Source organism: Phoca vitulina, unplaced genomic scaffold, assembly GCF_004348235.1.
Source record: "Phoca vitulina isolate PV1807 unplaced genomic scaffold, GSC_HSeal_1.0 scaffold1, whole genome shotgun sequence".
Classification (NCBI taxonomy): domain Eukaryota; kingdom Metazoa; phylum Chordata; class Mammalia; order Carnivora; family Phocidae; genus Phoca; species Phoca vitulina.
In genome coordinates, this window is record NW_022589704.1 from 3,565,297 (window position 1) to 3,589,939 (window position 24,643).

Here is a 24,643-nt window from a genome sequence, read left to right on the forward strand (position 1 = left end):
GAACTTGGACAAGAGATCACATATTGATGATTCCATTTAAATGCAATGTATAGGGGCGCCTGGGTGGCTCAGTTGTTAAGTATCTGCCTTCGGCTCAGGTCATGATCCCAGGGTCCTGGGATCGAGCCCCACATCGGGCTCCCTGCTCAGCGGGAAGCCTGCTTCTCCCTCTCCCACTCCCCCTGCTTGTGTTCCCTCTCTCACTGTGTCTCTGTCAAATAAATAAATAAAATTAAAAAAAAAAAAAGCAATGTATAGAAAAAGCCAATTTATAGAGACAGAAAGTAGAATAATGGTTGCCTCAGGTAGGGGATGGGAAGAGGAGTTAACTGTAAATGGGGATAAGGGATCTTATTGGAGGGATTAAAATGTTCTAAAGCCGATTTATGGTATGATGGTTGCACCACTCGGTAGTTACTAAGACTGAACTGTACATTTGAAAGGAGTAAAATATACCTCAATAAAGCTGTTTTTAAAAAGTCACTGACAAGGACTCTTTGAATCCAGCTGCCACATGCGGAAGTCCAAGCTAGTCACTTATAGGAAAGTCAAGGCACCCCAATGGGTACATGAGTGACCCCAGAGGAGACCAGCAGAAGAAATGTCCAGCCAACACACATAACCATTTTGGGCCTTCTGGTTCCTAGTTATCTTCACTGTCTATACGTCTAAAAAGCTAAGGTATCGTCAATGGAATTCTGGTGACCAGGTATACAAAGGTTCCTGACGAGTTTGGAAAAAAAAAAAACAAAAACTGATTTTGTTCTAATTCTCAATGAACTATTTCAATTAATGACCCTGAACAAATCATCTAAGTTCGTTTGCCCTGGGCTACAGTGACAAGACATTACAGCTGACCTTTGAACAACACAGGGGTTAGAGGCGCCAAGCCCCCATGTGTAACTCTGACTTCCTCAAAACTTAATAGCCTGCTATTGATTGGAAGCCTTACCAATAACCTAAACAGTGATGAACACATATTTTGTATTATATGTATTATATATAGTATTCTCACAATAAAATAAGCTAGAGAAAAAAACGTTAAGAATTTCATAAGGGGGGCTGCACAACTCTTGATTTTGGCTCAGGCCATGATCTCAGGGTCATGAGATTGAGCACCGCGTTGGGCTTCACGCTGGGAATGGAGCCTGCTTACGATTCTCTCTCTCTCTCTCTCCCTCTACCCCTCTTTCCCCTTGCTCGCTCTCTCTAAAATTAAAGGGAGGGGCACCTGGGTGGCTCAGTCGATTGGGCATCTGCCTTTGGCTCGGGTAGTGGTCTCAGGGTCCCGGGACTGGGCTTCGTGTCAGGCTCCCTGCTTGGCAGGGAGTCTGCTTCTCCCTCTCCTTCTGCCCCTCCCCACCGCTCGTGCTCTCACTCTCTCTCTCAAATGAATAAATAAAATCTTTCCAAAAAATTAAAAATTAAAAAAAATTAAAAACAAAGAAATTTTGTAAGGAATATACATTTATAGTACAGCACCATATTGAAAAAATCTGCATATAAGTAGAGCCACGCAGTTCAAACCCATGTTGTTCAAGGGTCAACTGTATAAAGCAGAGAGCTTACTTCATGGAGACAGCCTGTCTGGCTTTGAATCCTGACTTAGCTACTTAATAAACGGTACAAACTTCAACAACTGAAAACAAATTGACAATGAGAGCACAGAGTTCCAAAATATATAGGACCTGGCCAAAGTTATAACCACAAGAAGACACAGCTTTAGATGCTTGTTATTAAGTCTAACTAAATAAGCTAATAAGACGTCAACTCAAGAATCAAGAAAAGAGCTAAAGTACTTATATCAAAAAAGAATTAGTTAAGACAAAAGCAGAAGTGACCAATTTGAAAAGAGTAAAAGTGATAACTAAAACTAAAAGCTATTCTTTGAAAAAATAAATAAATATCAGACAAATCTGAGAGGACTGAAACACAAGTTAGCAATGAGAAAATAAGCATTTTAATAAGAGGTTTCTAAAAAGAACTTATAAAAACTGAGATTGCTATATATACTTCTGATGGATAAATGAAAATTTAACCAAAACAGCCAATTTTCTAGGAAAATAGTTTTTAAAAAACTTACAGAAAAAGCTAAACAGAGAACCAATCATAGAAAAAAATTGAAAAGGCCATCAAAGATCTATCCTATATCAATTCCTATCAAGCCTACTAAATTCTTATTTGATCTGTGTAAGCAGGAAAGTTCTAGGTCAAGTGAACAAAACTCTAACCTGAATCATAAAAATAGAGTTCTGATCCCTCAATCAATTCCAAGACCTGTGCCAGTTTGTAGACCTAAAACCCTGTGAATGAAGGGGAGGCTGGGTCCTCTTGGGGAAGGACCCTAAACATACACTACTAAAAATTAAAACTATTAATCTTTCTCTTAGCCTTTCTCAAAAGCTTAGCCTTTTACCAAACTAACTGTATAACTGGGGAAAAGGAAATAATCAGACTACTGGCTCTGAAGTGACACTGATTTTAGGAGACCCAAAATGTCACCGTGGCCCAGCCCTCCAATCAGAGTATGGACTTATAGAGGTCAGATGATAAATGCAATTTTAGCTCACGTCTATTTTGCTGTGGGTCCACTGGGTCCCTGAACCCATCCTGTGGTTATTTCCCCAGTTTCAGAATGCATTATTGTAAGAGATATAACAGATTAACAGATGGCAGAATCCTCACAATAGCTCCCTGACCTGTTGAGTGAGGGCTATTACGGTGGGAAAAGCCAAAAGGAAGGCATTAGAATCACCTCTACCTAGAAAAATAGTAAATCAAAGTAATATCACATCCCTGAAGGGATTGCAGAGATTAGTCCCATCACCCAGGACTTGAAAGAGGCAAGGGCTGTGATTCGCATATCCCCATTCAGCCCTCATATTTGACCTGGGCAGAAGAGAGATGCACCTTGGAGAGGACAGTGGATGACCACAACCTTAACTAGGTAGCGACTCCAACCGCAGCTGCTCAACCAAAGGTGGTTTCATTACCTGAGCAACCGAACATCCCACGGTAGCTGGTGTGCAGCTATCGATCCGGCAGATGCGTTCCAGGTAGGAAGCCAGGCTACCACAGGGCTCCTGTTGTATGTTTTCTTTCCTTCAGAAGTCACAGTCCTGTACTGCCTATGGCCCAGTGTCTGGACACAGTTGTTTCATACACGAGGCCTAGTTTTCAAGTTGTTTTGTGGCAACATGATAAGTCCAATTTCTGTTACTACATAATTATGGCCAGAATCTTCCATATGCTTGACAGTATGTTTTCTGACTACAGTACAATTACGAATAATAAAAAGGGTAACTTCCCAAATATTTTTTTTTGGGGGGGAGAAGTGGGGGAGGGGCAGAGCAGGAGGGACAAAGAGATCCCAAGCAGGCTCCACGCCCAGCACAGGGCTCGATCTCACAACCCTGAGAACATGACCTGAGCTGAAATCAAGAGTTGGACATTTAACCGACTGAGCCACCCTGGCGCCCCATACTTTCCAAATATTTAGAAATTAAACAACACTTGTAGATAATTCATGGGTAAAAAAAACATGTCACAATGGAAATTAAAAAAATATTTTGAACTAAATGATTATAAAAATACAACATATCAAAATTTGTAGTGCTTAGAGAGAAATGTATAGCTTTAAGAGCTTATACTAGAAAAGAAAAAAGGTTTAAGATCAGTGATTTGTCTTAAGAAACTAGAAAAATTGAAACAAATTAAGCCCAACGTGGGATGGAAATAATGAGATGTAAATAAAACAAAAGTAAATGAATAGATAAAAATGAACACATCCAAATTTTTGAAGATTAATAAAACTTATAAACCCTTCACAGAACACTTAAGAAAAAGAGCAAACACAAACAGCCAATATCATGAATAAAGGAGACATTACTATAGGAATTTACATACATTAAAATAATAGAGGATATAATGATCAACATTATCTGATAAATTCTACAACTAAGGCACAACCTTCCAAAATGGATACAAGAAGAAATAAATAATCTGGATAGTCCCATATCTCTTAAGAAAATTAAACCTGTAATTAAAAATTTTCCCTCAAAGAAAATTCCAAATGCAGATGGTTTCACTGATGAATTCTATCCATCAACTAAGGTAGAAATAAAGTCAGAATTCACTTTTAACCAAAGTTTTTAGAAAGGTGAGGAAGAGGGACGACTTCCCAATACGTTTTATAGATCAAGCATAATCCTGATACCAAAATCTGAGGATATTGCAAGAAAAAAATGACAGCTCTCATGCACATAGATTCATATATCCTAAAATAATTTTTTGCAAAGCAAATCCAGCAACCTATAAAAGCAGTTATTGACCACAGTAAGAGAATAAAGGAGAAAAATCACAGGATCATCTTAAGAGATGCAGAAAAAGAATCTGATAACATTTATTAAAACTCAGAACCTATTCATTGTAAAAGCTCTTAGCAAACAAAAAACAGTAAGGAGGGCGCCTGGGTGGTTCAGGTGGTTAAGCGTCTGGCTTCGGCTCAGGTCATGATCCCAGCGTCCTGGAATTGAGTCCCACATTGGGCTCCTTGCTCAGTGTGGAGCCTGCTTCTCCCTCTCCCACTCCCCTTGCTTGTGCTCTCTCTCTCTCTGTCAAATAAATAAATAAAATCTTAAAAACAAAAACAAAAACAAAAAAACAGTAAGGAATTTCCTCAATCTAATAATGGGTATCTACAAAAAACCCAAAAGAAAAAAAATTGTATGGCTAACATATTTGATGGTAAAAACTGAATAATTTCTGTCAAAAACAAGACATTTGTTCTCTTACCATTTATTTCATGTACTAGAGGTCCTAGGCAGTACAATAAATAAAGGCCTATAGATTGGAGGGAAAAAAAAGTAAAACTGTCTTTATTCACAGATCATATAATGTACAGAGAAAAAACAAAGAGATACAGAAAGAAACTACTACAACTAATAAGTAATTTAGCAAAGGTGAAAAATACAAGGTTAAGTGCATTTCTATCCTCTAGTAACAAACATTTGGAAAATGAAAATTTTAGAAGAGTATCATTTACAAAAGCATCAAAAAACATTAAAAACTTCGTGTTTAAATGAAATGAGAGATGTATAAGAATTTTATGTTGAAAACTACAAAACACTGCTAAGAGAAATTAAGGCAGAACTAAATAAAAGGAGAGATATACCATGTTCATGGATCAAAAGACTCAATATTGTTAAGATCTGTTCTCTACAAATTGACCACAATTTCAATCAAAATTGCAGAATGATTTTTTTTGGTAGAAGTTGACAATTTCATTAGAAACTTACATGGAAATGTGATGAACCTAGAATAGCCAAAACAATTTAGAAGAAAGTTAAATGACATATATTTCAAGACTTATTTATAAGGCTACTGTATTTGCAGTGTAATATTTAGACTAACAGAATAAGGAACAAATTATAGAGTCTAGAAAGAAAGCCACTTGATTTTTGAGAAAGGTACTAATTCAATTCAACGTGGAAAGGAAGATCTAAAGCATATTCAATATGGTGCCGACACAGCTAGATTTCTGAAAGGGAGAAAAAAATGCCTGGACTCTGTACTTTACATCTTATATGATAACAGAAGTGAGATGGATCACATTTCTGAATGTAAAAAATCAACCTATAAACTTTCTCAAGAAAATATAGGAGAATATATGCATGACTTTGGGGGAGGCAAAGATTTCTTAGAATACAAAAGGTGTTAATTAAAAAGTTGTTAATTTGAACTTCCACAAAATTTTAAAACTTCTGCTCATCAAAAGACACCACTAAAAAAGTGAAAAGACAAGACAAAGACTGGGAGAAAATAGTCACAATTTATATATCCAACAGAGGACTCTTACCCCAATTATGTAAAGAATGCACACAAATATAATTTTTTTTAAAAGATAGTCTAATAAAAAAGGGATGAAATACTTGGATATTACTTCACACATACGTAACACAAGGCATATGAATTGCTCTTAAGCATATGAGAAAGTGCTCTCAGCATCATTAGTTATCAGGGAAATGCAAATTTAAATCACCAACATTCCACTTCACATTCATCAGAATGGCCAAAAAAAAAAAAAAAAAAAAAAAAAAGAGACTGATAACAGCAAATATTGGTGAGGATGGGGACAAACTGGAATTCATAACAACATTGCTAGAGGGAATGCAAATTGTTAAAACCATTTTGAAGAACTGTTTGGAAGTTTCTAATGATGTTAAACATATACCTACCCTATTACCAAGAAATTACATTCCAGTTTCAGGAATGTATACCCACCCTTCTCTAAAGAATCATTCTTTAATATATGCTAAGTGTTGAGAATATAGAGGTGATCAGTCTCTGTCCTTATGAAACATGACAGACATATAACAAAGAATTTCCAGAAGTGGGATGGGAGAATAGAGAGGAAGCACATAACTCATTATAGGGTCCCTTTTCTCAAACCTGCCTGATATGGGAATCACTTGGGACACTCCTTAAAAATACAGATTCCAGGGCACATGGGTGGTTCAATTGGTTAAGCGTCCAACTCTTGATTTTGGCTCAGGTCATGATCTCAGGGTCGTGAGATGGAGCCCTGCATCAGGCTCTCCGATCAGTGTAGAGTCTGCTTGAAATTCTCTCCCTCTTCCTCTGCTCCTCTCCCCCACTTGTTCTAGAGCAAGAGAGAACAAGCAGGGGAGATGGGCAAAGGGAGAGGGAGAAGCAGACTCCCCACTAGCAGGGAGCCCGACGCAAGAGCCATTATGTCAGGTCATGATCTCATGGGTCGTGGGATTGAGCCCCGAGTCAGGGTCCATGCTCAGTGGGGAGTCTACTTGAGATTCTCTCTTTCTCTCTCTCCCTCTGCCCCTCCCCCTGCTCTCTCTCTCTCAAATAAATAAATCTTAAAAAAAAAAAAAAAAAGACCTATCCTAGACTAAGGGTTAGGGGAAGGCTTTCCTGAGGAATTGTCTTTTAAACTAAAATCTGCAAGACAAGCAAGGAGAGGTCTGCTATCATATTGATTACTAAATCTATTTAGTATTCACTTGACATAAAGGATATAATGTCACACACAAATATATTTTGAGTTTTTAAAACTGAGAGTTGTATTTAAAAAGCAATTAAAGGGCGCCTGGGTGGCTCAGTTGGTTAAGCGACTGCCTTCGGCTCAGGTCATGGTCCTGGAGTCCCGGGATCGAGTCCCACATCAGGCTCCCTGCTCGGCGGGGAGTCTGCTTCTCCCTCTGACCCTCCTCCCTCTCATGCTCTCTGTCTCTCGTTCTCTCTCTCTCAAATAAATAAATAAAATCTTTAAAAAAAAAAAAAAAAAAGCAATTAAAAACTAATATTCTAGCTGAGTAAGAGAAACATAACCTGTATCTACTTTGGATTTCACAGATAATTAAGTAGACAATAATATAGCATGGTTACATTGATAAAGGTAAGGAAAAGCTTATAAAGGAAGTGACATATAAGCTAAATCATAAAGGTCACATAGGGGTCAACCACTAAGAAAGCATCTCAAAGGGAACAGAGCTTCTCAAGTTAAAAGAACAAATATGGGATGGCCCCCAGGTAAAAGATGGGTAAAAAGAGGAGACAAGATAACTAGACTTAATATGTATAAAAGTGAACTCAGTATCATTGATGGTATACTCACTGAACTAGGAACCAAGGAGAAGGAATACTTTTATATTATTTTGCTTTTGGATGGGAAGAAATGGAGATGATGAGTTCATTTCATACATAAAAGTTTTAAGTGACTGTAACATGTACAAACTGAAATTGATATACAGTTGTGAGGCTTAGGAATAATCTGGACTGGAAGTATTCAACCTCCAATTTAACGTTTCAGAAATTCTTTTTAGCTAATAACGGAAAAAATTTGGCCTAATACCAAGAGCCTAGTAGTCTTTTATTATTTTTACTGCCCTAAGTCTGGCTAGTGGCTGTTAATCTTTGTGGATATGGAGTTTCCAAAGATTTGATAGAAGTCACACACTCACTTCCCCGAGAACATACACTTACACACACGTATAATTAAAGGATTTATGGACTTTTATACTACATCTAAAAATTTCTAGTAACTCCTGGCTTAAGGGATTTTATTTAAGTCAGTAAAGATCCTACTCTAGGAATTCCATGTATTTAAAACAAAGGGTAAGATGAAAAGAAAGCTAACTTACCAAAATAACTGACATTAGAATATATCAGTGGCTTCTTATTTTTTGGACTCAGGAAGTCTTCACATTGTTAAAAAGTATTGAGAACCCCAAGGAGTGTTTATGTGGACAGTATCTATTAATACTTATATTAAAATTAAAATAGAAAAATTTTAAATATTTATTCATAAACACTAGCAAACCCACTACTTAAGTAACACTTTAAATGTAAAACTGGGTATTTTCAAAAAAGCTAGTGAGAAGAGCATTAACATTTTGTAAATCTCTTTAATATCTATTGTAACAAGGGGCGCCTGGGTGGCTCAGTTGGTTAAGCGACTGCCTTCAGCTCAGGTCATGATCCTGGAGTCCCGGGATCGAGTCCCACATCGGGCTCCCTGCTCAGCAGGGAGTCTGCTTCTCCCTCTGACCCTCCTCCCTCTCATGCTCTCTGTCTCTCATTGTCTCTCTCGCAAATAAATAAAATCTTAAAAAAAAAAAATTAATATCTATTGTAACAAGATGGATTCTCATTCATGTCTGATTCTGCATTCAAATCTGCATTCAATGTGTTGCAAGCTTCATTCTTAAATATGTACAGACATCTAACAACAAAGACTTTGACAAAAGGAAAAATTTTTGTATTAAAAAAACACTTGCAAATCACACATGTGATAAGGGTCAACTATCCAGGATATATAAAGAACTCTTACAACTGAGCAACACATAGACAAACAACCCAATTTTTAAAATAAGCAAAAGAATAAACATTTCTCCAAAGATATACAAATGGCCAATAAACAAGTGAAAAAATTCTCAATATATCAGTATTCATTAGGGAAATGCAAATCAAACCCATAATGAGATACTACTTTATTCACTAGGATGGTTATTAAAAAAAAAAAGCACACACAGAAAATATGTGTTGGCAAGGGAATGAAGAAACTGGAACCCTCCTACATTGCTGGTGAGAACGTAAAACAATTTCCAGTCTGGAAAACAATCTGGCAGTTCCTCATTAAGTTAAATACAGAATGACCATGTGATCCAGCAATTCCACTCCTAGGTCTATACCCGTTTTTATTCTGTTCTCTCAGTTCTCATTTACGAAACGATTCCCTCCTGTGTTTCCAACCCCAGAACCGAGCCAGAGACCACAGGACTCTCTCTCGACACCTCCTTCATCCCTACCAGGTCCTGGCAATTTTAACATCTGACATCTTTGTCGAGGGACCACTGATTCCCACATAGATCGCAGCAGTAACCTCCTATCTGGCCAGAATAATCTTTCCAGAATGCAAATCTAATCAGTTCAACCTCCTGCTTAAAGCTCAGCAACAGACTGTCATTGTTCTTCGGATGCAAATTAAAACATCCACCAGGACGGGCCTGGGCTCCATTAACCCGGGCGCCTTGTGTGCCTACCCTGCCACCACACTTCCTCGACGGGTGGGCCACGTGCGTTCTCCTTGGCCGCCGCATCCCCCTTCCCGCCAACCCCTTGGAACTCCCGTTCCACCTGCGGGTCCCACCCTAGACCCCCGCGCTGCGGGGGAACCCTTGCCGGGCTGGCCAACATCCCACACCTGGGGAGTCCGGGTCTGCTGTCTGTCTCTGTATCCAGCCGTGCCCGCCCACTGCTGGGGACCCGCGAGCGCCTGTCACAACGACGGGCACGCGGGGGGATTTCCACCTCCCCCCAGGAAGTAACCGCATCTGCAGGACTGTCCCGCTACTTAACTCTAGGCTCGCTTTGGGGGCACCAAGTCCGCCTCGGCGCCTGCGCAGCGAGGCTGGGGGCCACGCTCGGGATCGAATGTAAAGGTACCAAATTGGGGGATTCCGGAACGCCCAGGCCACCCGGGAACTGGAAACCCGGCGCCGCGGCGGCCGACCCCCGCCCGGCCCCCAGCCGTTAAGGGGCCTCGCCACCGGGACCCGCCACGACTGGGCTTCGCTCCCCCCAGGCGCCCGGCCTGCTCCCCGCGGTCCCGAGTCTACGCCTGTCGCACCTCAGAGCCACACCGCCGCTGACGCCGCCGCCGCCGCCGCCGCCGCGCGAGAGTCTCCGAACCTCAGCGGCCGCCGCAGAGCCCAGTGCGCTCCGCGTGCAGCCGCGGGGCGCGTCGGGTAACGGACGCCGGCGGCCCGCCCACCGCTCGGCGGGCGCTCCTATTGGTCGGCGCCGGCACGGGCGGCGCCGTGATTGGCCCAGCGCGCGGGCGCGCAGGCAGGAACGAGGTGGCGGGCTGGCATCGTGCAGAGGCGGGCGCGGGAGATGGCCTCCCGGCGGGTGGAGCCCTTTCCGGCCGGGCAGCCCGAGGCCCTGGTCCGGATGGCGAGGTGGTGTCAAGCCACCGGACCGGAGAGTTGCCGGCACAGGCCCGGCTGCCCCCTGGTGTGGGCCCAGCCCCCGCGGAGCCCGCCGCCCGCAGTGGCAGGACAGCCCTCACCGACAGGTGTCCCTTCTCATGCCTGGCACGACGCCCGCCCCCGGGCAGTCCGCTAGAGTACCCCACTCGGGCGGGGGCTGGGTGAGACGGCGACGTTGAAGGAAGCACCGAAACCCAGTAATCAAGACAAATAATATTTTAATTTCCTTTAAGGAAATCAAAAGTAGTGAAAAATCCAAGATGAACAAAGTATCCATATCGGTATTCCTAATTTTTCCTTTTGCCTCAGGCTCTACTATGGCTCCGCAAGACACCATATCCTGTCTTTAAAATGGGCGTATTTTTTTTCATCCATCGTGAATTTTTTTGGCATTAGTTTTGATTTTTGCTTAAACCGGTATGTTTTAAATTTCTCGATTTTTTTAAAGACTTTTTTTTTTTAAAAAAGATTTTATTTTTAAGTAATCTACACCCAACATGGGCTTGAATTTACTACCCTGAGATCAAGAGTGGTATGTTCTACCAACGGAGCCAGCCAGGCACCCCTAAGTTTCTTTGTTTAAAATCGTTTAAGGTGGCATTAAAAGCTTAGTTTTCTGACACCATCTCCACATTCCCCACCAGCCCTGGGTCCGTGGGATCCTTGCTTCTCTTTGTCCAAGTTCTGGGAGTCTGAGTGTGTAGCCTGCACCACCGCCTTCTCTGCCTGGCACCTCTACTGTGACTGGACTCACATAATTGATTCGGGGCTTAAACCGTTCTGATGCGAAGTTTTACATTTTTATGAAATCTGTCAATCTCTTTGTGGTTTATAGCGGTGATTTTTGCCCCACTCCACGTTCAGAATAATGGTATTTACACAACAGCTTTCACTTGCCTTTTATGATGTGATTTTTTACATTTAGTTTGTTCCTTATAACTTTTAAATTTTTTAATGTGAAAGTTATATGTGTTTAATGTAGAACATGCAGAAAAATGTAAAGAGGAAAATGGAAATCCTCTGTAATCTCACAGAGCCTCCCTTTGGGTATTTTGGGGTAAGCTGCACCAAGAGAGACACGACTGAGACCTTCTCTCGTGCAGACTTCAGTACCCTTCTGCTTATCCTCCTGTCCTGGCAGGAGCTGTTAACACTTTATTCCACAAACACCTGTGGAGGTCCTGCTGTGTATCAGGCAGGTCCAGGGGTACAAAGCTTAAAGCAGTTCCTCTTAAAGAACATACAGTCTCGCTGATAGCAGAGAGAGCTCGTTGCGGGCTAGAATGTGTGGAACAGACCGAGATGCTGGAGAGCAGCTGCACCAGCATGGGAGCCACATCCTGGGAGTCCCCAGGGAATGCAGCCCGCGCCCTGAGCTAGGCTGTGGCTGTCCCCTCGCGGGGACCTGTCTGTCCTTGCACCTTTGTAATATCCATAGCTCCTGGCAGAGGCTACTCACTGCCCCATGGTCTTTTATCAAAATGATCTAGGCTAGTGGTATGTTTTTTTTAACTTCCAGATGACTATTAGAATAACTGTGAGATTCATCCCCAAACAATTCAAAGTGATTTTCATAAGAAATGTATTAAATCTATAAATTTGGGAGAAAGTTACATATTTATAATGTTTATTCTTACTATACATCTCTATAGTTTGTCATGTTGTGTATCTCCTAGCAGAATGTATAGATTTCCTCGAATATAGGTTCTTGGGTTTTTTAGGGTTTATTACTGCTGTTTTGGGGGACATTTTTTTTTCACTATTTTGAATGAGATTCCCCATGATATTATCTAAATCTAACGGGTCAATGTTGATATACAGATTCCTAGGTATTAAAAGCTTGTTCTGGTGATTATTTCTTGCCTTGATTCGGCTTTTTGAGTCATTTGTGCTGCTGCAGTTACCTTTTCTGAAACGGGAGTTAGCAGCTTTAGCAGGCTGGAATCACATTTTTCCCACGTATTTTGTTTTCACGTTAATCCATTTATGGTTGCATTCTCCTGTTTTACTTTGCGAAATCTTAACTGTGCTAAATCTTGGGAAATTCTTTTTCTGGGTCTTGCCTTTTGTTTTATATTAGGTACACAGAAGCCAGGCATCTTTTTTATATTACCCCACAGACTGCCCAAATGGTTCATGGGAGGAGAGAACAATGATTGTTTTGTTCCTTTTATGTTCCTTTACCAAATTAGAACTAGATTTTTAAGATAGTAAATTAGGGGCGCCCAGGTGGCTCAGTCGGTTAAGCGTCCAACTCTTGATTTCAGCTTAGGTCGTGATCTCAGGGTCGTGAGATCGAGCCCTATGTTGGGCTCTGCGCTGGGCGTGGAGCCTGCTTGGGATTCTCTCTCTGCCTCTGCCCCTCCCCCTCCATGACTCATGTGCTCTTTCTCTTAAAAAAAAAAAAAAGCAAATTAAAATGTTTTGATATGGAAATATTAAACCACATGATCTTAAACCCCACTTAGTAAAATCACAGTAGGTGAGGACTACTGGTCTCAGTAGCTACAAAATCCCAGGCTGGCTGAGGCAGGTTGAGAAAATCCACACAGGCCTGAGCCAAGAAGCAAAGATGGCTCTGCCCTGGGGTAACTTTTAAGAGAAAAGCTCAGGCAGCAGAAAATCTCAGCACACCTGAATTGGGGAGGGGGCAACAGTTTGTTCAATGTGGAAGAGAGTCAGACAGGGGTGCCGTCTTCAAAAGGCAGAGCTCAGGGGACTCCATGCATGCCCATGATGGTGGTGATGGGCCCAGAAAGCTAGCTGTGAGGGGTAAACACAAACCTAAAGAACCCTCCTCCCTTATCTTGGCCACCCACACCTAAATACAGATTACGTACCCCTTGAAATTTAGGGAGTTCTTTTAACATTCTTGGACCCAATGCCAACGTGGGGGGGAGTGTCCCCCCACAAAATACCAAGCAATTTTTGGACACCAGCAGGTGTGAACTCAATTCTGACATGATCTATGTGGAGATAGCATCATATTCCACAGGTTAAGTGTTTCGTCCTACAAGACTATCCCCCCCCACCACCACCACCCCACCCGCAGCCCATCAGATGCCAGTTGCAATTTCAGGCTGTCACTTGTGCTATAGACTGGAGGTTCCAATGGCCTCCTCCTTAGGTCCAGTTAATTTGCTAGAGTGGCTCATAGAACTCAGGGAAACACTGATTTACATTTACCAGCTTATTAAAGGATGTGATAAAGGATAAAAGTCAATAGCCAGATGAAGAGATCTATAAGGTGAGGTCCTGAACAAAGGAACTTCTGTCCTTGTGGAGCTTGGGGCCTAGGTTGGTGGCACATGGAAGTCTTCTTGCTCTCCAAATGTGGAAGATCTCCAAAAAGGAAAAAGGACCCAAAAGTCTCCTCTTGCGTTTTCATGGAGGCTTTGTTACATAGTCATGATTGACTAGGTCATTGGCCATTGGCTGATTCAACCTTCAGCCCCTCTTCTCTCCCTAGAGGTCACGGGTGGCACGGGCATTTCCAATCCTCTAGTCACATAATTGGTCCTCCTGTCAATCCTCCTGCCCTTGGATGGGGCCCCAAAGTCACCTTTATTAATAATAAGACACCTGTTTCACCCTATGACTCTGAAGCACTTTCAGGTAAGGTGGATGAAGACCAAACATATATAAGAAATACATTTTGGTCATCTGAATGGCCATGTCTATATTTCTTATAAATCATTATATCACAGGAGCATTAATCTAAGGCTTCAGATGTTTCTAGTTCAGGACTCTTTCCCCAGGTCTGTGGTGTTCTTATTACATGCCGCCCACGGTATGGGCAATTGCAAAGGGAGACACCCAGCCACGGTCAGTGCCACTCCATTCAGGACTAGCAGAGCCTACTTAGCATTCAGTGCTCCTGGGGACAGAGTAGGAGCCATCTGGCAAGTGGTGATGGGGGCTATTCTGATAGAGAGGGGAAAGAGCAAGAAGTGGGTGTTGGGAACCGGCCATATAAAGAGATCACACCAGCCAGGAAAAGCAGTGTGGAGACAAATGTGGGGCTGGGACTTGGGACAACTGCCTGGTTCTTGAGAGATTGGGAGCTGGATGGAAACCTAGTCCTGGGAGGCTCTTGGGCACAGGGCAGGGTCCCCGACCACTGAGCTGGGGTCCTCTAGATCCTCAAGTATCTCCATACAAAGGTGGGGATGAGGCTGCAGGTGCAGGGAACCAGGCAGGTCCACAGACAGCAGCTCACGTGCAAACACCCAGAAAGGCAGGTGCACACATGTGCCACATCTGGCCTGGCCATTTGTAGAAACACACCAGATGCTTATGCCCCAGTTTGAAAATTGGAACCTGGCTGTCTCCACCTGGCGCTTCCCCACCCCCATCCCATGCTGCCCTCTTCTGTGATTATCTGCGTGTGTGGCCATTCTCTTCCTTAGGACCACCTTCTTAAGGTGCGCATTCGTCTGGTGCTCCCCATGAGCTCGGTGCTGTGCAAAGCAGAAATCCGTATTTGCTAAATAATAACCTAAAATTTCAAAAATATCAACAGAAAGTTTTGATTCTTTAGTTTACATTTCAGACGATCAGAATGGGATGTCAAAAATGAACAATGGAAAATAGCACCTCACTGCAGTTCTGAACTGCGTTTAATTTACATTATCTACTGATATTGTCCATTTATAATATCTTTTTAATGGGTTTCTCCATGTCCTAAATGTCCTAAATGCCACTTTGTTTCTAAAAATGAGGACAGTTTGTAGAAAACATCCAATAGGCATCTTGGTCCAGGTTTTCAACCACCTCTTTTCTTCTTCAGTTTTTTGATTCAGGGGAACGCAGTGGTTTTCGGTGGGGGGGTGGGGCGCTTACATCTGGCAATGTCTGAAATACCTGTTTGTCACGGCTGGGGGTTGGGCCTATCTGCATCTGGTGGGCAGAAGCCAGGGATGCTGCTCAACATCCTCTGATGCACAGGACAGCTGTCCAGCAACCACGTATGATCCCGCCCAGGGAGTCAGTGGTGTGTGGTTGAGAAATTCAGGGATGAGAAAAGCCAGCAACAAATTCCCTATAGCCGTATCTGAGGAAAAGTCATATTCTATGATTTAAAAATCATGTTCTATCTTCCTCTGGATTTGCAAGTGTATGTAACATGGATTTGTTATTTCTGTAAAGATTGGTGGGAAAGGTAGAGACTAAAGGTTTGACTTCTTTAGAGCCAAAGATTTGGGGCAGGCCATTTGGGGCAGGTGAGCCCAGTAGCCCCTCCTCTAACCAGTGGTGGCGAGACTTGCAGCCTGTTAACTCCTTGGGCTCTGGCCTCCTCGTCTTGTAACCTCACAGGGCTTTTGTGAAAATCGAGTGAAAATATGTATCTAACTGTCAGGCATGTCTGAGCGCTCTATGTGTTTGCTTTTAGTATTCTCTGTGATCTCTAGATACGGAGGTTGTGCTGGTTAAACGTGTTTATATTAAGATGTTGTGGAAGAAATCTTAAGGATAAGACAAGGAAGGAAACATCTCTTCTTTGCCGGCTGGCCCACTATGGTCAGAAGATGGTGCTGAGAGGGACTCTGCAAGAAGCAGGGGCTCCCCTTCCTGGTTCCTTCCTTCTCGTTCACACGGAGCTGTGGGGTGACTGTATGCCACCCGGGGGTGCCCACCCTCCAGCGAAGTTTGCTCCCCAGTCCTGGCCCCTGGTTTCCTGCCTGCCGGTGTCAGCCCCTGCCACCCTGTGACTTCTCTGTCCCCTCGTGGGTGGTGGCCCCAGGCCTTCTAGTGAGGTCTCAGTCCCAATTTGTCCTCTCTTGGGTATTTTCCCTCAGCTCTAAGGCATTCTTTAGAGTTCTCTTCCATCCTTTTCTCTGTAGTTAATTCCCTGTGGGTTGATCACTCCCTGTATTAAATTTCTCCTGCTCAAATTACTGGTAGTTTCTGTTGTTGGACTGGACCCTTGCATTCTTGAAAGAACTTGGAACGCTTAATGCTCCTGAAGTAGAACTTCAAACTTAGAAGTCTTTTGAAACCAATGTGTTTTGACAAATCTTAGGTAAATACAAAAACCATGTTGCCGTGGAGAGTTGGTGCTTCCATGGGATCAATGCAAGAGTAGGTTTCTGTATTAAAAAACACTGGTCTTGAATATGCAGCAGCTACAACATGTCTGTGGGCACCAACATGTGGATGGGGATTGGATGACCTTATCTATGGCATGCTCAGGAAGGAGATCTGAATCATAAACTGTTCTTGGCACCAGGAGACACGAACTCCTCTTGTGCCCAATGAAATGTCGCCTTGTGTATCCTGGACCCAGACGGTGCTGGGGGACAGACCCTCATGACTTCGAGCACCATGTCGGGAGCGCTGTCTCAATGGTATATCATGTCCCTTACACCAGCGTTCTCCAAGTGTCAACGTAAGGTATGCTTTCGGGTGATACTGTCTGGCTAATATCCTGAAAAGCTGGCCTGCTTAACCAAGCCAGCTTGAAGTACAACATCCACAAGGAGTAACTAGAGATCAGTAAGTAGTCAAATTTTCTCTATTTTGCCCCTGAAGATCATGTAGTTGACTTTAGTGTGTAACTTCCTCGGTTTGCTTTATAGTCTAAGACTCTGATAAGTGCACTCACTATTCTTGTTCATTGTGAATATATATATATATATATGTTTTAACCAGGGAAAGAGGATAAACTGATTTGATATACTTAAAAAAATAGAGATGACTCAAAACGTACAGAACAATGAATATGGAATAAAGATCTTTAAGAGTGGGGAAAGAAAGAAAAACCACGTTGCTAAAATCTTTCAGCATTTCGTTTTTTAATTGTTCTAATAGTACATTCTTTAAAAGGAGTTCACAACTTCAAGTCCAAGTAGAAGGGTTACATAGTGCGAATGGAAAAGCTGTCATTTTCAGGGGGGCTATTGGCTAATTACCCTGTTCTTAGGGTTGAACTGATGCAAAAATCCCTTAGAAAAGCTTCATTTGTTGCCTGTAAAGAGTCTTCTTAAGGTCACTTTTACCTCCAGACCATCCCCTTGTTTCTAGTGAAAGAGTTTTGCTTGGTAATGGCTTGTGGTTCCACAGTGTTTTGTGTATGAAAAGCGCAGACTAAGAGATGCTACCAAAGTCGCTCCAATTGTAGATTCTGCCCCCAAAGGAAGTCCCGACACTGTAACACGTCCCCTCAGTTTTCAGCAAGACACGTGAAAAGAAAACTCAAGTCCCATTTTAATCTTTACCTAGATTGCCATGTTCAGTGGCGTCGCGAGGCTGCCGCGCCGTGGGCCACGCAGCTCCCGTGGGCCCGGTGTGCTCGTTAAATACCCGCGGGTTCGGGGTGGCGGCCCCAGCCCGGGTCGGGGTGGAGGGGGGTCCGCAGTCAGAGAGGCATCTGGTGGCTGCCAGGGCCACGGCTGGGCCAAGGGCTCACCGGGCGCGCTTAGAAGCAGGGGACCTGGCAGCACTCCCGGACAGTAACAGAGGCCAGCCCACGACGCCATGCTCTCCATCCGCCGGCCGGGTTCCCGTGCAGAGCTGGGCTCACTGCTGGGACAAGAGCGCGCTCCTATTTGCTTTCATTTTCTCCAGACGCTTCACTAAGTGGCCGTTGCTCACCTCAAGCTCTTCCGTCTTGTCCAGTGCACAGCGCAGCTGGAAACAGACGAAAGGCAGCGTTGAGGAACGTGCTTCCTCCCCACGTTAGAGGATTGCCAAGATTCCCTCCTACTGCAAAGCACAGAGCCTGGGCCCACCGAGCTCCCAGAAGTGCACGCATCCCTGTGCGGGCACACATATTTCTTAACTATGCCTTAAGGGATACGAGGCACGGGATTCCGGCCTCAGGAGTGACTAGGCAACCCTCCTCCTCCGAAACAACTCGACCCCAGACATGGCACAGGCTTGGGGGTCCTGATGGTCTCACAAAACACAAGTGAGGCAAACCGAGAAGAGCTGAGCCCCAGCCAGTTGGAGGAGTTGGTCCCCGAGGCGTGGGCAACCGGGAGCAAGGTTTCTACAACCAGAAACCAAAGTGGGACTGGCTGAGGCCAAGATGGCCACCCCGGAGCCAGGCCCCCATGGCCTGGGAGTCAGAGTGGAGGCCACACCGGCAGGGAGCCATCTGGCCCAACAGGCAGCAGGGCGGGGCGCAGGTGCCTTAAGGTGGGGGCACAACAGCCCCGTGGTTGCGGAGACATGCGCCCTCAGAAGAGTCTGCGGCTCTGCTTCTGACCCAAAGCCCTCAGGGAGGGTGGCTGGGGTCCTGGAACGGGTTCGCCTCCCTGCCCCCCGTCACTAGCAGAGGCAGAGGCAAGCCCTCTTTGCAGGGAATCTCCCCAAGTCAGGCCTGGAGCGCTCCTGCAAATCAAAGGCACGCATCACTTCACGAGACACCAAACGCATGAAGGACAAGCCATCTGAGCTGGCAACAGAATTAGAGCCTCCAAGACTGACATGTGTCAGTCCTCGGATGGACATGGAAAACAGGACAGCTGTGTATGACATCTTTAAAGAAAGAAGGGCACCTCGGGGCGCCTGGGTGGCTCAGTCGGTTGGGCAGCTGCCTTCAGCTCAGGTCATGATCCCAGGGTCCTGGGATGGAGCCCCGCATTGGGTTCCCTGCTCAGTGGGAGGTCTGCTTCTCCCTCTACCCCTCTCCCCTGCTCATGATCTCTGTCTCTCTCTCAAATAAATAAATAAAATCTTGAAAAAAAAAAAAAGAAATAAGGATACAGTTAACACAGAAGCATACAGGACCATAGAACAAGCAACCATCAGGAATGAATACACTTTAAAAAGACAAAGGACGAACAGGAAGATCTACCAGCAGAGCAGTAGGCGCTGCAGGGAGAGGGGCTGACCCCCCCCCCGGGTTAGAGCCCCAGAGGGGACGTGGAGAGACGAGGGGAGAGGAATACCTAAGGAGGTCACGGGTGAAAATTCTCTAAACTTGATTTAGAAATAGACTTCATGGATCCAAGAAACACCCTACATCCGGAGCAGAACAAACAGCAACAAACCTGCACAGGACACATCAGGGTGAAGCAGCGGAAAATCAAAGACAAAAAAGAACTTGAGAGAACCAGGAGAGAAGAGGCCACCTACAAAGGCCCTGGTGAGAAGGACAGACTCTGGGCGGCCCCACAGCCACCATCCCGGGGGAGACCTGGGATTCAGCCCCAGGCTCCCCGGGGCATTGGCCCCGCCCTTGGGGGGTGGCTTGGCACCAGGCCCCGAACAGTCCGGGGTAGGGGCAGGGGCAGATGCTCCCTCTGCTGCCAGCTAGACCATCATTTCCCATTCTTTCCCTACAAACAGCCTAGAAAATTTACCTCTCTTTGGAGTTTCCGTTTTTCGGCCTTAAGTTCATCTTCTATTTTTTCGGCATTTTCAGCAGCCGATTTATAACGTGATACTTGACTCTCTAACCTTATTACCTAAAAGGAAGGGAAACATCATATGTATAAATTAACAGGCCTGTTTTCTTTCTCCAGTTGCTTTATCACATGTGGGATCAAAGGGCGAGGTTCATCAAATGGGAGGATAGACCATGCGAACCGTTATGATCTAGCACTGTGGGCTATTGTATAGGTTCTAGCCAAGTGAGCAGTTCTGAGCAGCCTGGTGCTGACAGCTGTGAGGGCCTCATCCCCTCTCTGACCCTAGTCTAAACTCGTGGCTCCACAGGGCTGCCGTCCCTCCCTGACGTGGGGCCATTCTGCAGGAGAAGGTAGGTCGAGGCAGAACGATGCTGTGGGCAAAGATTCAGCCAGGACCTCAGCTCCTGTCCAGTCTCTCCTGGGGTGGCATGGTGGGGATGAAGCAAGGGAGAAGGAAAGGCCAGGAACTAGTGCAGCGGAAAAGAAGGAGGCCTGGGGATGGCATTCCACAGCCAGGCCTGCGGCGCGGGACAGGAAGAGCCACAACCCACCGGAGACTCTCAGTCCGCTGAGACCAAAAGCATGCTTCCTAAACTCATCCCGTCCCAGGCGTGCTATTCTCATTTCTGTTTCCTCAAAAACTCCCCAAAGCGCTAGCCACAGGGACCCATAACTGAGGGGGAAGAGTACCGACTTCATTTCTCCCTTGGCTGAGGACACAGCTTGCCCCAGATTGGCCCAACATGCTAGAGGCATAAATACCCCCAATCTAGAAACCTGGTTGGGAGAGAAAGGCAGAAAATCCAGGCAAGAGGGATGGCCCCACATGAAGTGCTTTTTAACTAAATAAATAATTTTTAAAGAACGTTTTTAAGCTCCCCCGCCCCAGCCACATTAGTGATTTTCCACAACCAGCCATTGTTTATAAAGGGTTAGTACCCAGTGTAACAACCCGGATCCTCCTAGTGATCTTTCCTTCCCTACTTTCTCTCTGGAGGAGATACACAGAGGGCCCTTTCTGGTTCTGTAAATCTCTGCTCCTCTTTGTGCTCAGCCTTTCAGGGCGAGTTCTAGCAAGTACAACTCAGTTAATCATCGCTTTCATTGCCCGTTATTGCTTAAAAGTGCACACACATACATTTTGTTCTAATGCGGTTATCTCTTGCTCAGATTTTGCAAGTTTAAATTTGAGGTCGCTGATCTGTCTGTTGGCATCCCCTAAAGGTTGAAAGAGAAGGAAAATTTGTTAAGCTCTTGGGCTTTTAAAATGTTAAAACAATAATTCCTGGGATCCAAGCCCCTACTGAGTACTTGGCATGCAAATCTGGAAGTTCTGGCCTGTGGCCCCACCAGGGGGGTGGGGTGTGGGGGGAGGGGTGGGTTGGGAGGGCTGAAGCTGAGATAGGAGAAGGCACTCTCTCTCTCCATGTGCCCAGGCTGAGCAAGTAAGTGCCAGGCAGGAGAGCCCCTCCGGAGCACAGAACACAAGAGGTGGTCGGGGGAGGGGAAGGGGGGAGACTGCGGGTAATTTTATCTCCCTTTAAGCCTCTTTCTAGTTTACTTGTATGGAAAATACCTTCTAATTTTTCCATACAATCAGCTGATCACAAGGCAGTGTTACCCAGCATGGAAAACGCCGTTTCTCACAGTGCATCATAGGGTGGTAACTTGGTGCACGTTTTGGGGCACCTGTTCTAGTCCTGAGGCTCAGACAGAAACATCCTCGCTCTGCCCACCTGCCCATCCTCATTCAATCCCACACAGAAACATCTTTGCACTCTTGTGCTCAAGGGCTTTTGGGGGCCAAGGGGAACGCCGGGCGTTCTTTGCCATGATGGTTTTTCTCCTGTAGCCCAAGTATAATACACACAGGACACTTAAAGCGTTTACTTGTACACAAGGGTGGATATTTACTTTGCAGATCCATTACATGCATGTCTGTCCCATTTTCTAAGACATCACTTCCAGGGTGCAGGTTGTCTAGCTTGCCATTCTTCTGTCTCTCTTCCAGCTGTCCTTTGAGTTTCTTAATCTGAAAACACCCACCAATAAAATATGTGAATTTCTCTATTCTAAATGAGGCCGGAAGTTGAGCGTAGAGCCTATGACACAGGAAGCGGTGTGTAGAGGAAAAACCAACACCCCATAAATACAATCGGATGTTGCTGTGGAGTTATTTCGTGGGTCTCCAAGGTGCCAAAGAGATAGGAGTTATGTAATTAAGCACAAGAAAAATGCAGTAAATGGTTACAATCCACCAGCCACCACAGGGAGTCTCTCACCTTTAATAACCAATCCAAATAAAGAGATGAACAACCTTCGGCCAGTTGGCACTCTTCTCAGGAAGTAATAGCGTAATGGGTGCAAATGGAATCGTGTTCACCGTATCAGGCAGAAATTATTTTGTAACTCTGGGTGAAAAGTTATTTCTAAGTTTGAAATTCCTCTTGAATTCAGGAGGAGATGGTACATAACATGCTTTAAACGTTTATCTCAGAGTCAGTGCACTTAGTCACCTTCGATTATTCACTTAGAAGCTGGGCAGGGCCTTCTGGAGCCTTCCAGGCCCAGAAGTAGTGTCCTCGAGGGCCTAGCCGAGTTGTGTGCTCCCTCACAGAGCCCATGCTCAGGGAGCTGCCCTCTGCAGGGCTCTGCTCTCCCTGGCCGTCAGCAGCCACAACCGTAGAAAGTTCCGGTGTCTGATGGGCAGTCTCCCACCCCTTGTCCTGTTAACCTCCGACCTCTGTGGACCCTGTGGGAGCCCCCGCCCCCCAACAGCCAGCACAAAGCAGAGCAGAGCCCCAGGCACATACTGCCCACCGTATGCCGCGCTGCTCTAAGGAAATAGGTACAGAATTAGGACGGATACGTGTTTTTAAAAGATCACAGGAACCTCAATGCAGCTACCACATTGAGTGCTTTCCCCAATTTTGAGAGCAGCCTTCAGCGGAACTGTAAGCAGTATGGCAAAATATCTTTGATTAGGCTTATGAAGGAGACTGGGAGGAATTGAGTTTCCTTAGAACGTGACTGTGGAAGGACTGAGTAACTACCCTGCACATAAAAAGACCAAACAGGACAGCTGGTTAGTGTTTCTGGAGGTGGAAGAACGTGACGAAGGTGAACCACAAGTAAAACCACTTTGATCAGCTGCAACAAGGAAATACCTTCTGGAAAGAGGTGCTGATCACTGAGGGATCCCAAGACCGACCTCCCTGAGCCAGCAGCAGTCAGAGACCTGGTGTCTGGAGTAACTCAGTAAAGCTCCTGCCTCTCCATGGTTATTCTAGCCCCTTCTACGTAAATATTTGTTTTAGGCGGCAACTGGCATAGAGCGAACCACATTCGGTTCCATGGCCCCGAGTCTTTGGGACATCCTCTCTGAACCTCACGTGACTTACGATGATAGAACTAGGAAGGACACAGGTTGGCTTGGAAATCGCTTTCAGGCATAATGCGTTAGGGTTTTCCCGATAAAGCAAGAAGTTAAGTATGGGAAGGTTCTCGGGCTCAGGTGCTGCCGTTGGGGAACTCATAAAGTAATAAAATGATCGTTACCTGTTCCAATAAGCATTCCCGTTCATCAACAAGCTTTTTCAACCTAATATCTAAAGAAATCAGAAAGATAGAGGTTGAGGTGAATCCATGTAGTGCACCGTTCAGCAGCATGCTAAATCGAAGAGTGAGCATTCAGGTTAGTGAAACTAATGATGAAGGTATTATACACGTACCACAGCGAATGAGGCCACACACAGGACTGGGGGAGACGTCAGCCGAGGGAGGGTGGGTGGGGTCAACCTCCCACAACATGCTTATGTCGTCAGGGGCAGCATCCGGCTGCATGCAAACAGGCTAGTCTTCTACTTTGGGTTAGCATGCAAGGGCTCTAGGGCCAAACCACACTGCAACACAAGATCTCACAGGCTTCATAGTTTAACATCATTAGCAAGGTACAAACACACGGAGCATCGCGATTGGCATCAACGGCATTTTCATTATCCTTGACTTCCCAAGGTCACGTCCCAGAAGAATGGATCTTTCTTTTTTTCTCAGAGACTCCCCAGTGCCACAGCTTTGACTATATGTTTACAAATCAGAGGTCTGCGGACAACACGTCCGCTCCCCTGCCCATGCAGGGCGGGTATTGTCCGGAGAAATGCAGTAATGCTGTGGGTTTCTGTCACCCCTGCCACCCGGGACACGGAAGAGTGGCACACACAGAAGCCTTTCGAAATCCCCCGGACATTTCTCTGAAGGGGTGTCGAGTGATATAAACTGTAGAGTGCAGAGGAGGAAACCAAAGCTTGGGGGGGGGCAGTTTAGGGGTGTGGGCAAAACCCTACACCAGTTTAAAGGCCAATCAGGAAGATGTGGCGGTGACAGCAATGCTGATGGGTCCTGCAGGGTCACCCTATGCCAGGCACGCCCGAGCAGCTGCGCCTTCACCCACGCAGCCCTACAGGTGCGCCCTGCTTTCTCTCTCTTCCACAGGCGAGGGCCCGCACCTCTAACCCCTGCACTCCTCTGTGGCTCCAGATCGAAACCCAGAGCCTGGAGTCGGAGCCGGACTCCTGGCCCGAGACTCCTCCTCCTGAGGGCACCGTGCTCTCACGTGGCGCAGCTCTGATTCACCGCGCGAAAAAGGACATAAATAATCTGTATAAAATGCACTTGTTTCCATCTAAACAATCACCTATCTACATTCTCATCCGAGTTACATGCTTTCTCTAATTGTTCTTCTAAACACCCCACGTTGTTATT

General features: G+C 45.2%; 1 protein-coding gene across 2 annotated transcripts in view; it reads right to left on the bottom strand.

Annotated features, from left to right (window-relative positions):
- Positions 1–17,284: 17,284 nt before the first annotated feature.
- The window catches only part of LRRFIP1 (LRR binding FLII interacting protein 1), a 142,339-nt gene continuing 134,980 nt past the window's right edge, over positions 17,285–24,643 (bottom strand). For both annotated transcript variants that reach the window (XM_032393109.1, XM_032393187.1), the window contains 5 exons: positions 23,441–23,490; positions 21,797–21,914; positions 21,021–21,100; positions 19,835–19,939; positions 17,285–18,155 (listed from right to left, as the gene is read on the bottom strand). In XM_032393109.1, the coding sequence (XP_032249000.1) occupies positions 18,045–18,155; positions 19,835–19,939; positions 21,021–21,100; positions 21,797–21,914; positions 23,441–23,490 (464 nt within the window). In that variant the 3' untranslated portion in view covers positions 17,285–18,044. The remainder of the gene's footprint in view (positions 18,156–19,834; positions 19,940–21,020; positions 21,101–21,796; positions 21,915–23,440; positions 23,491–24,643) is intronic.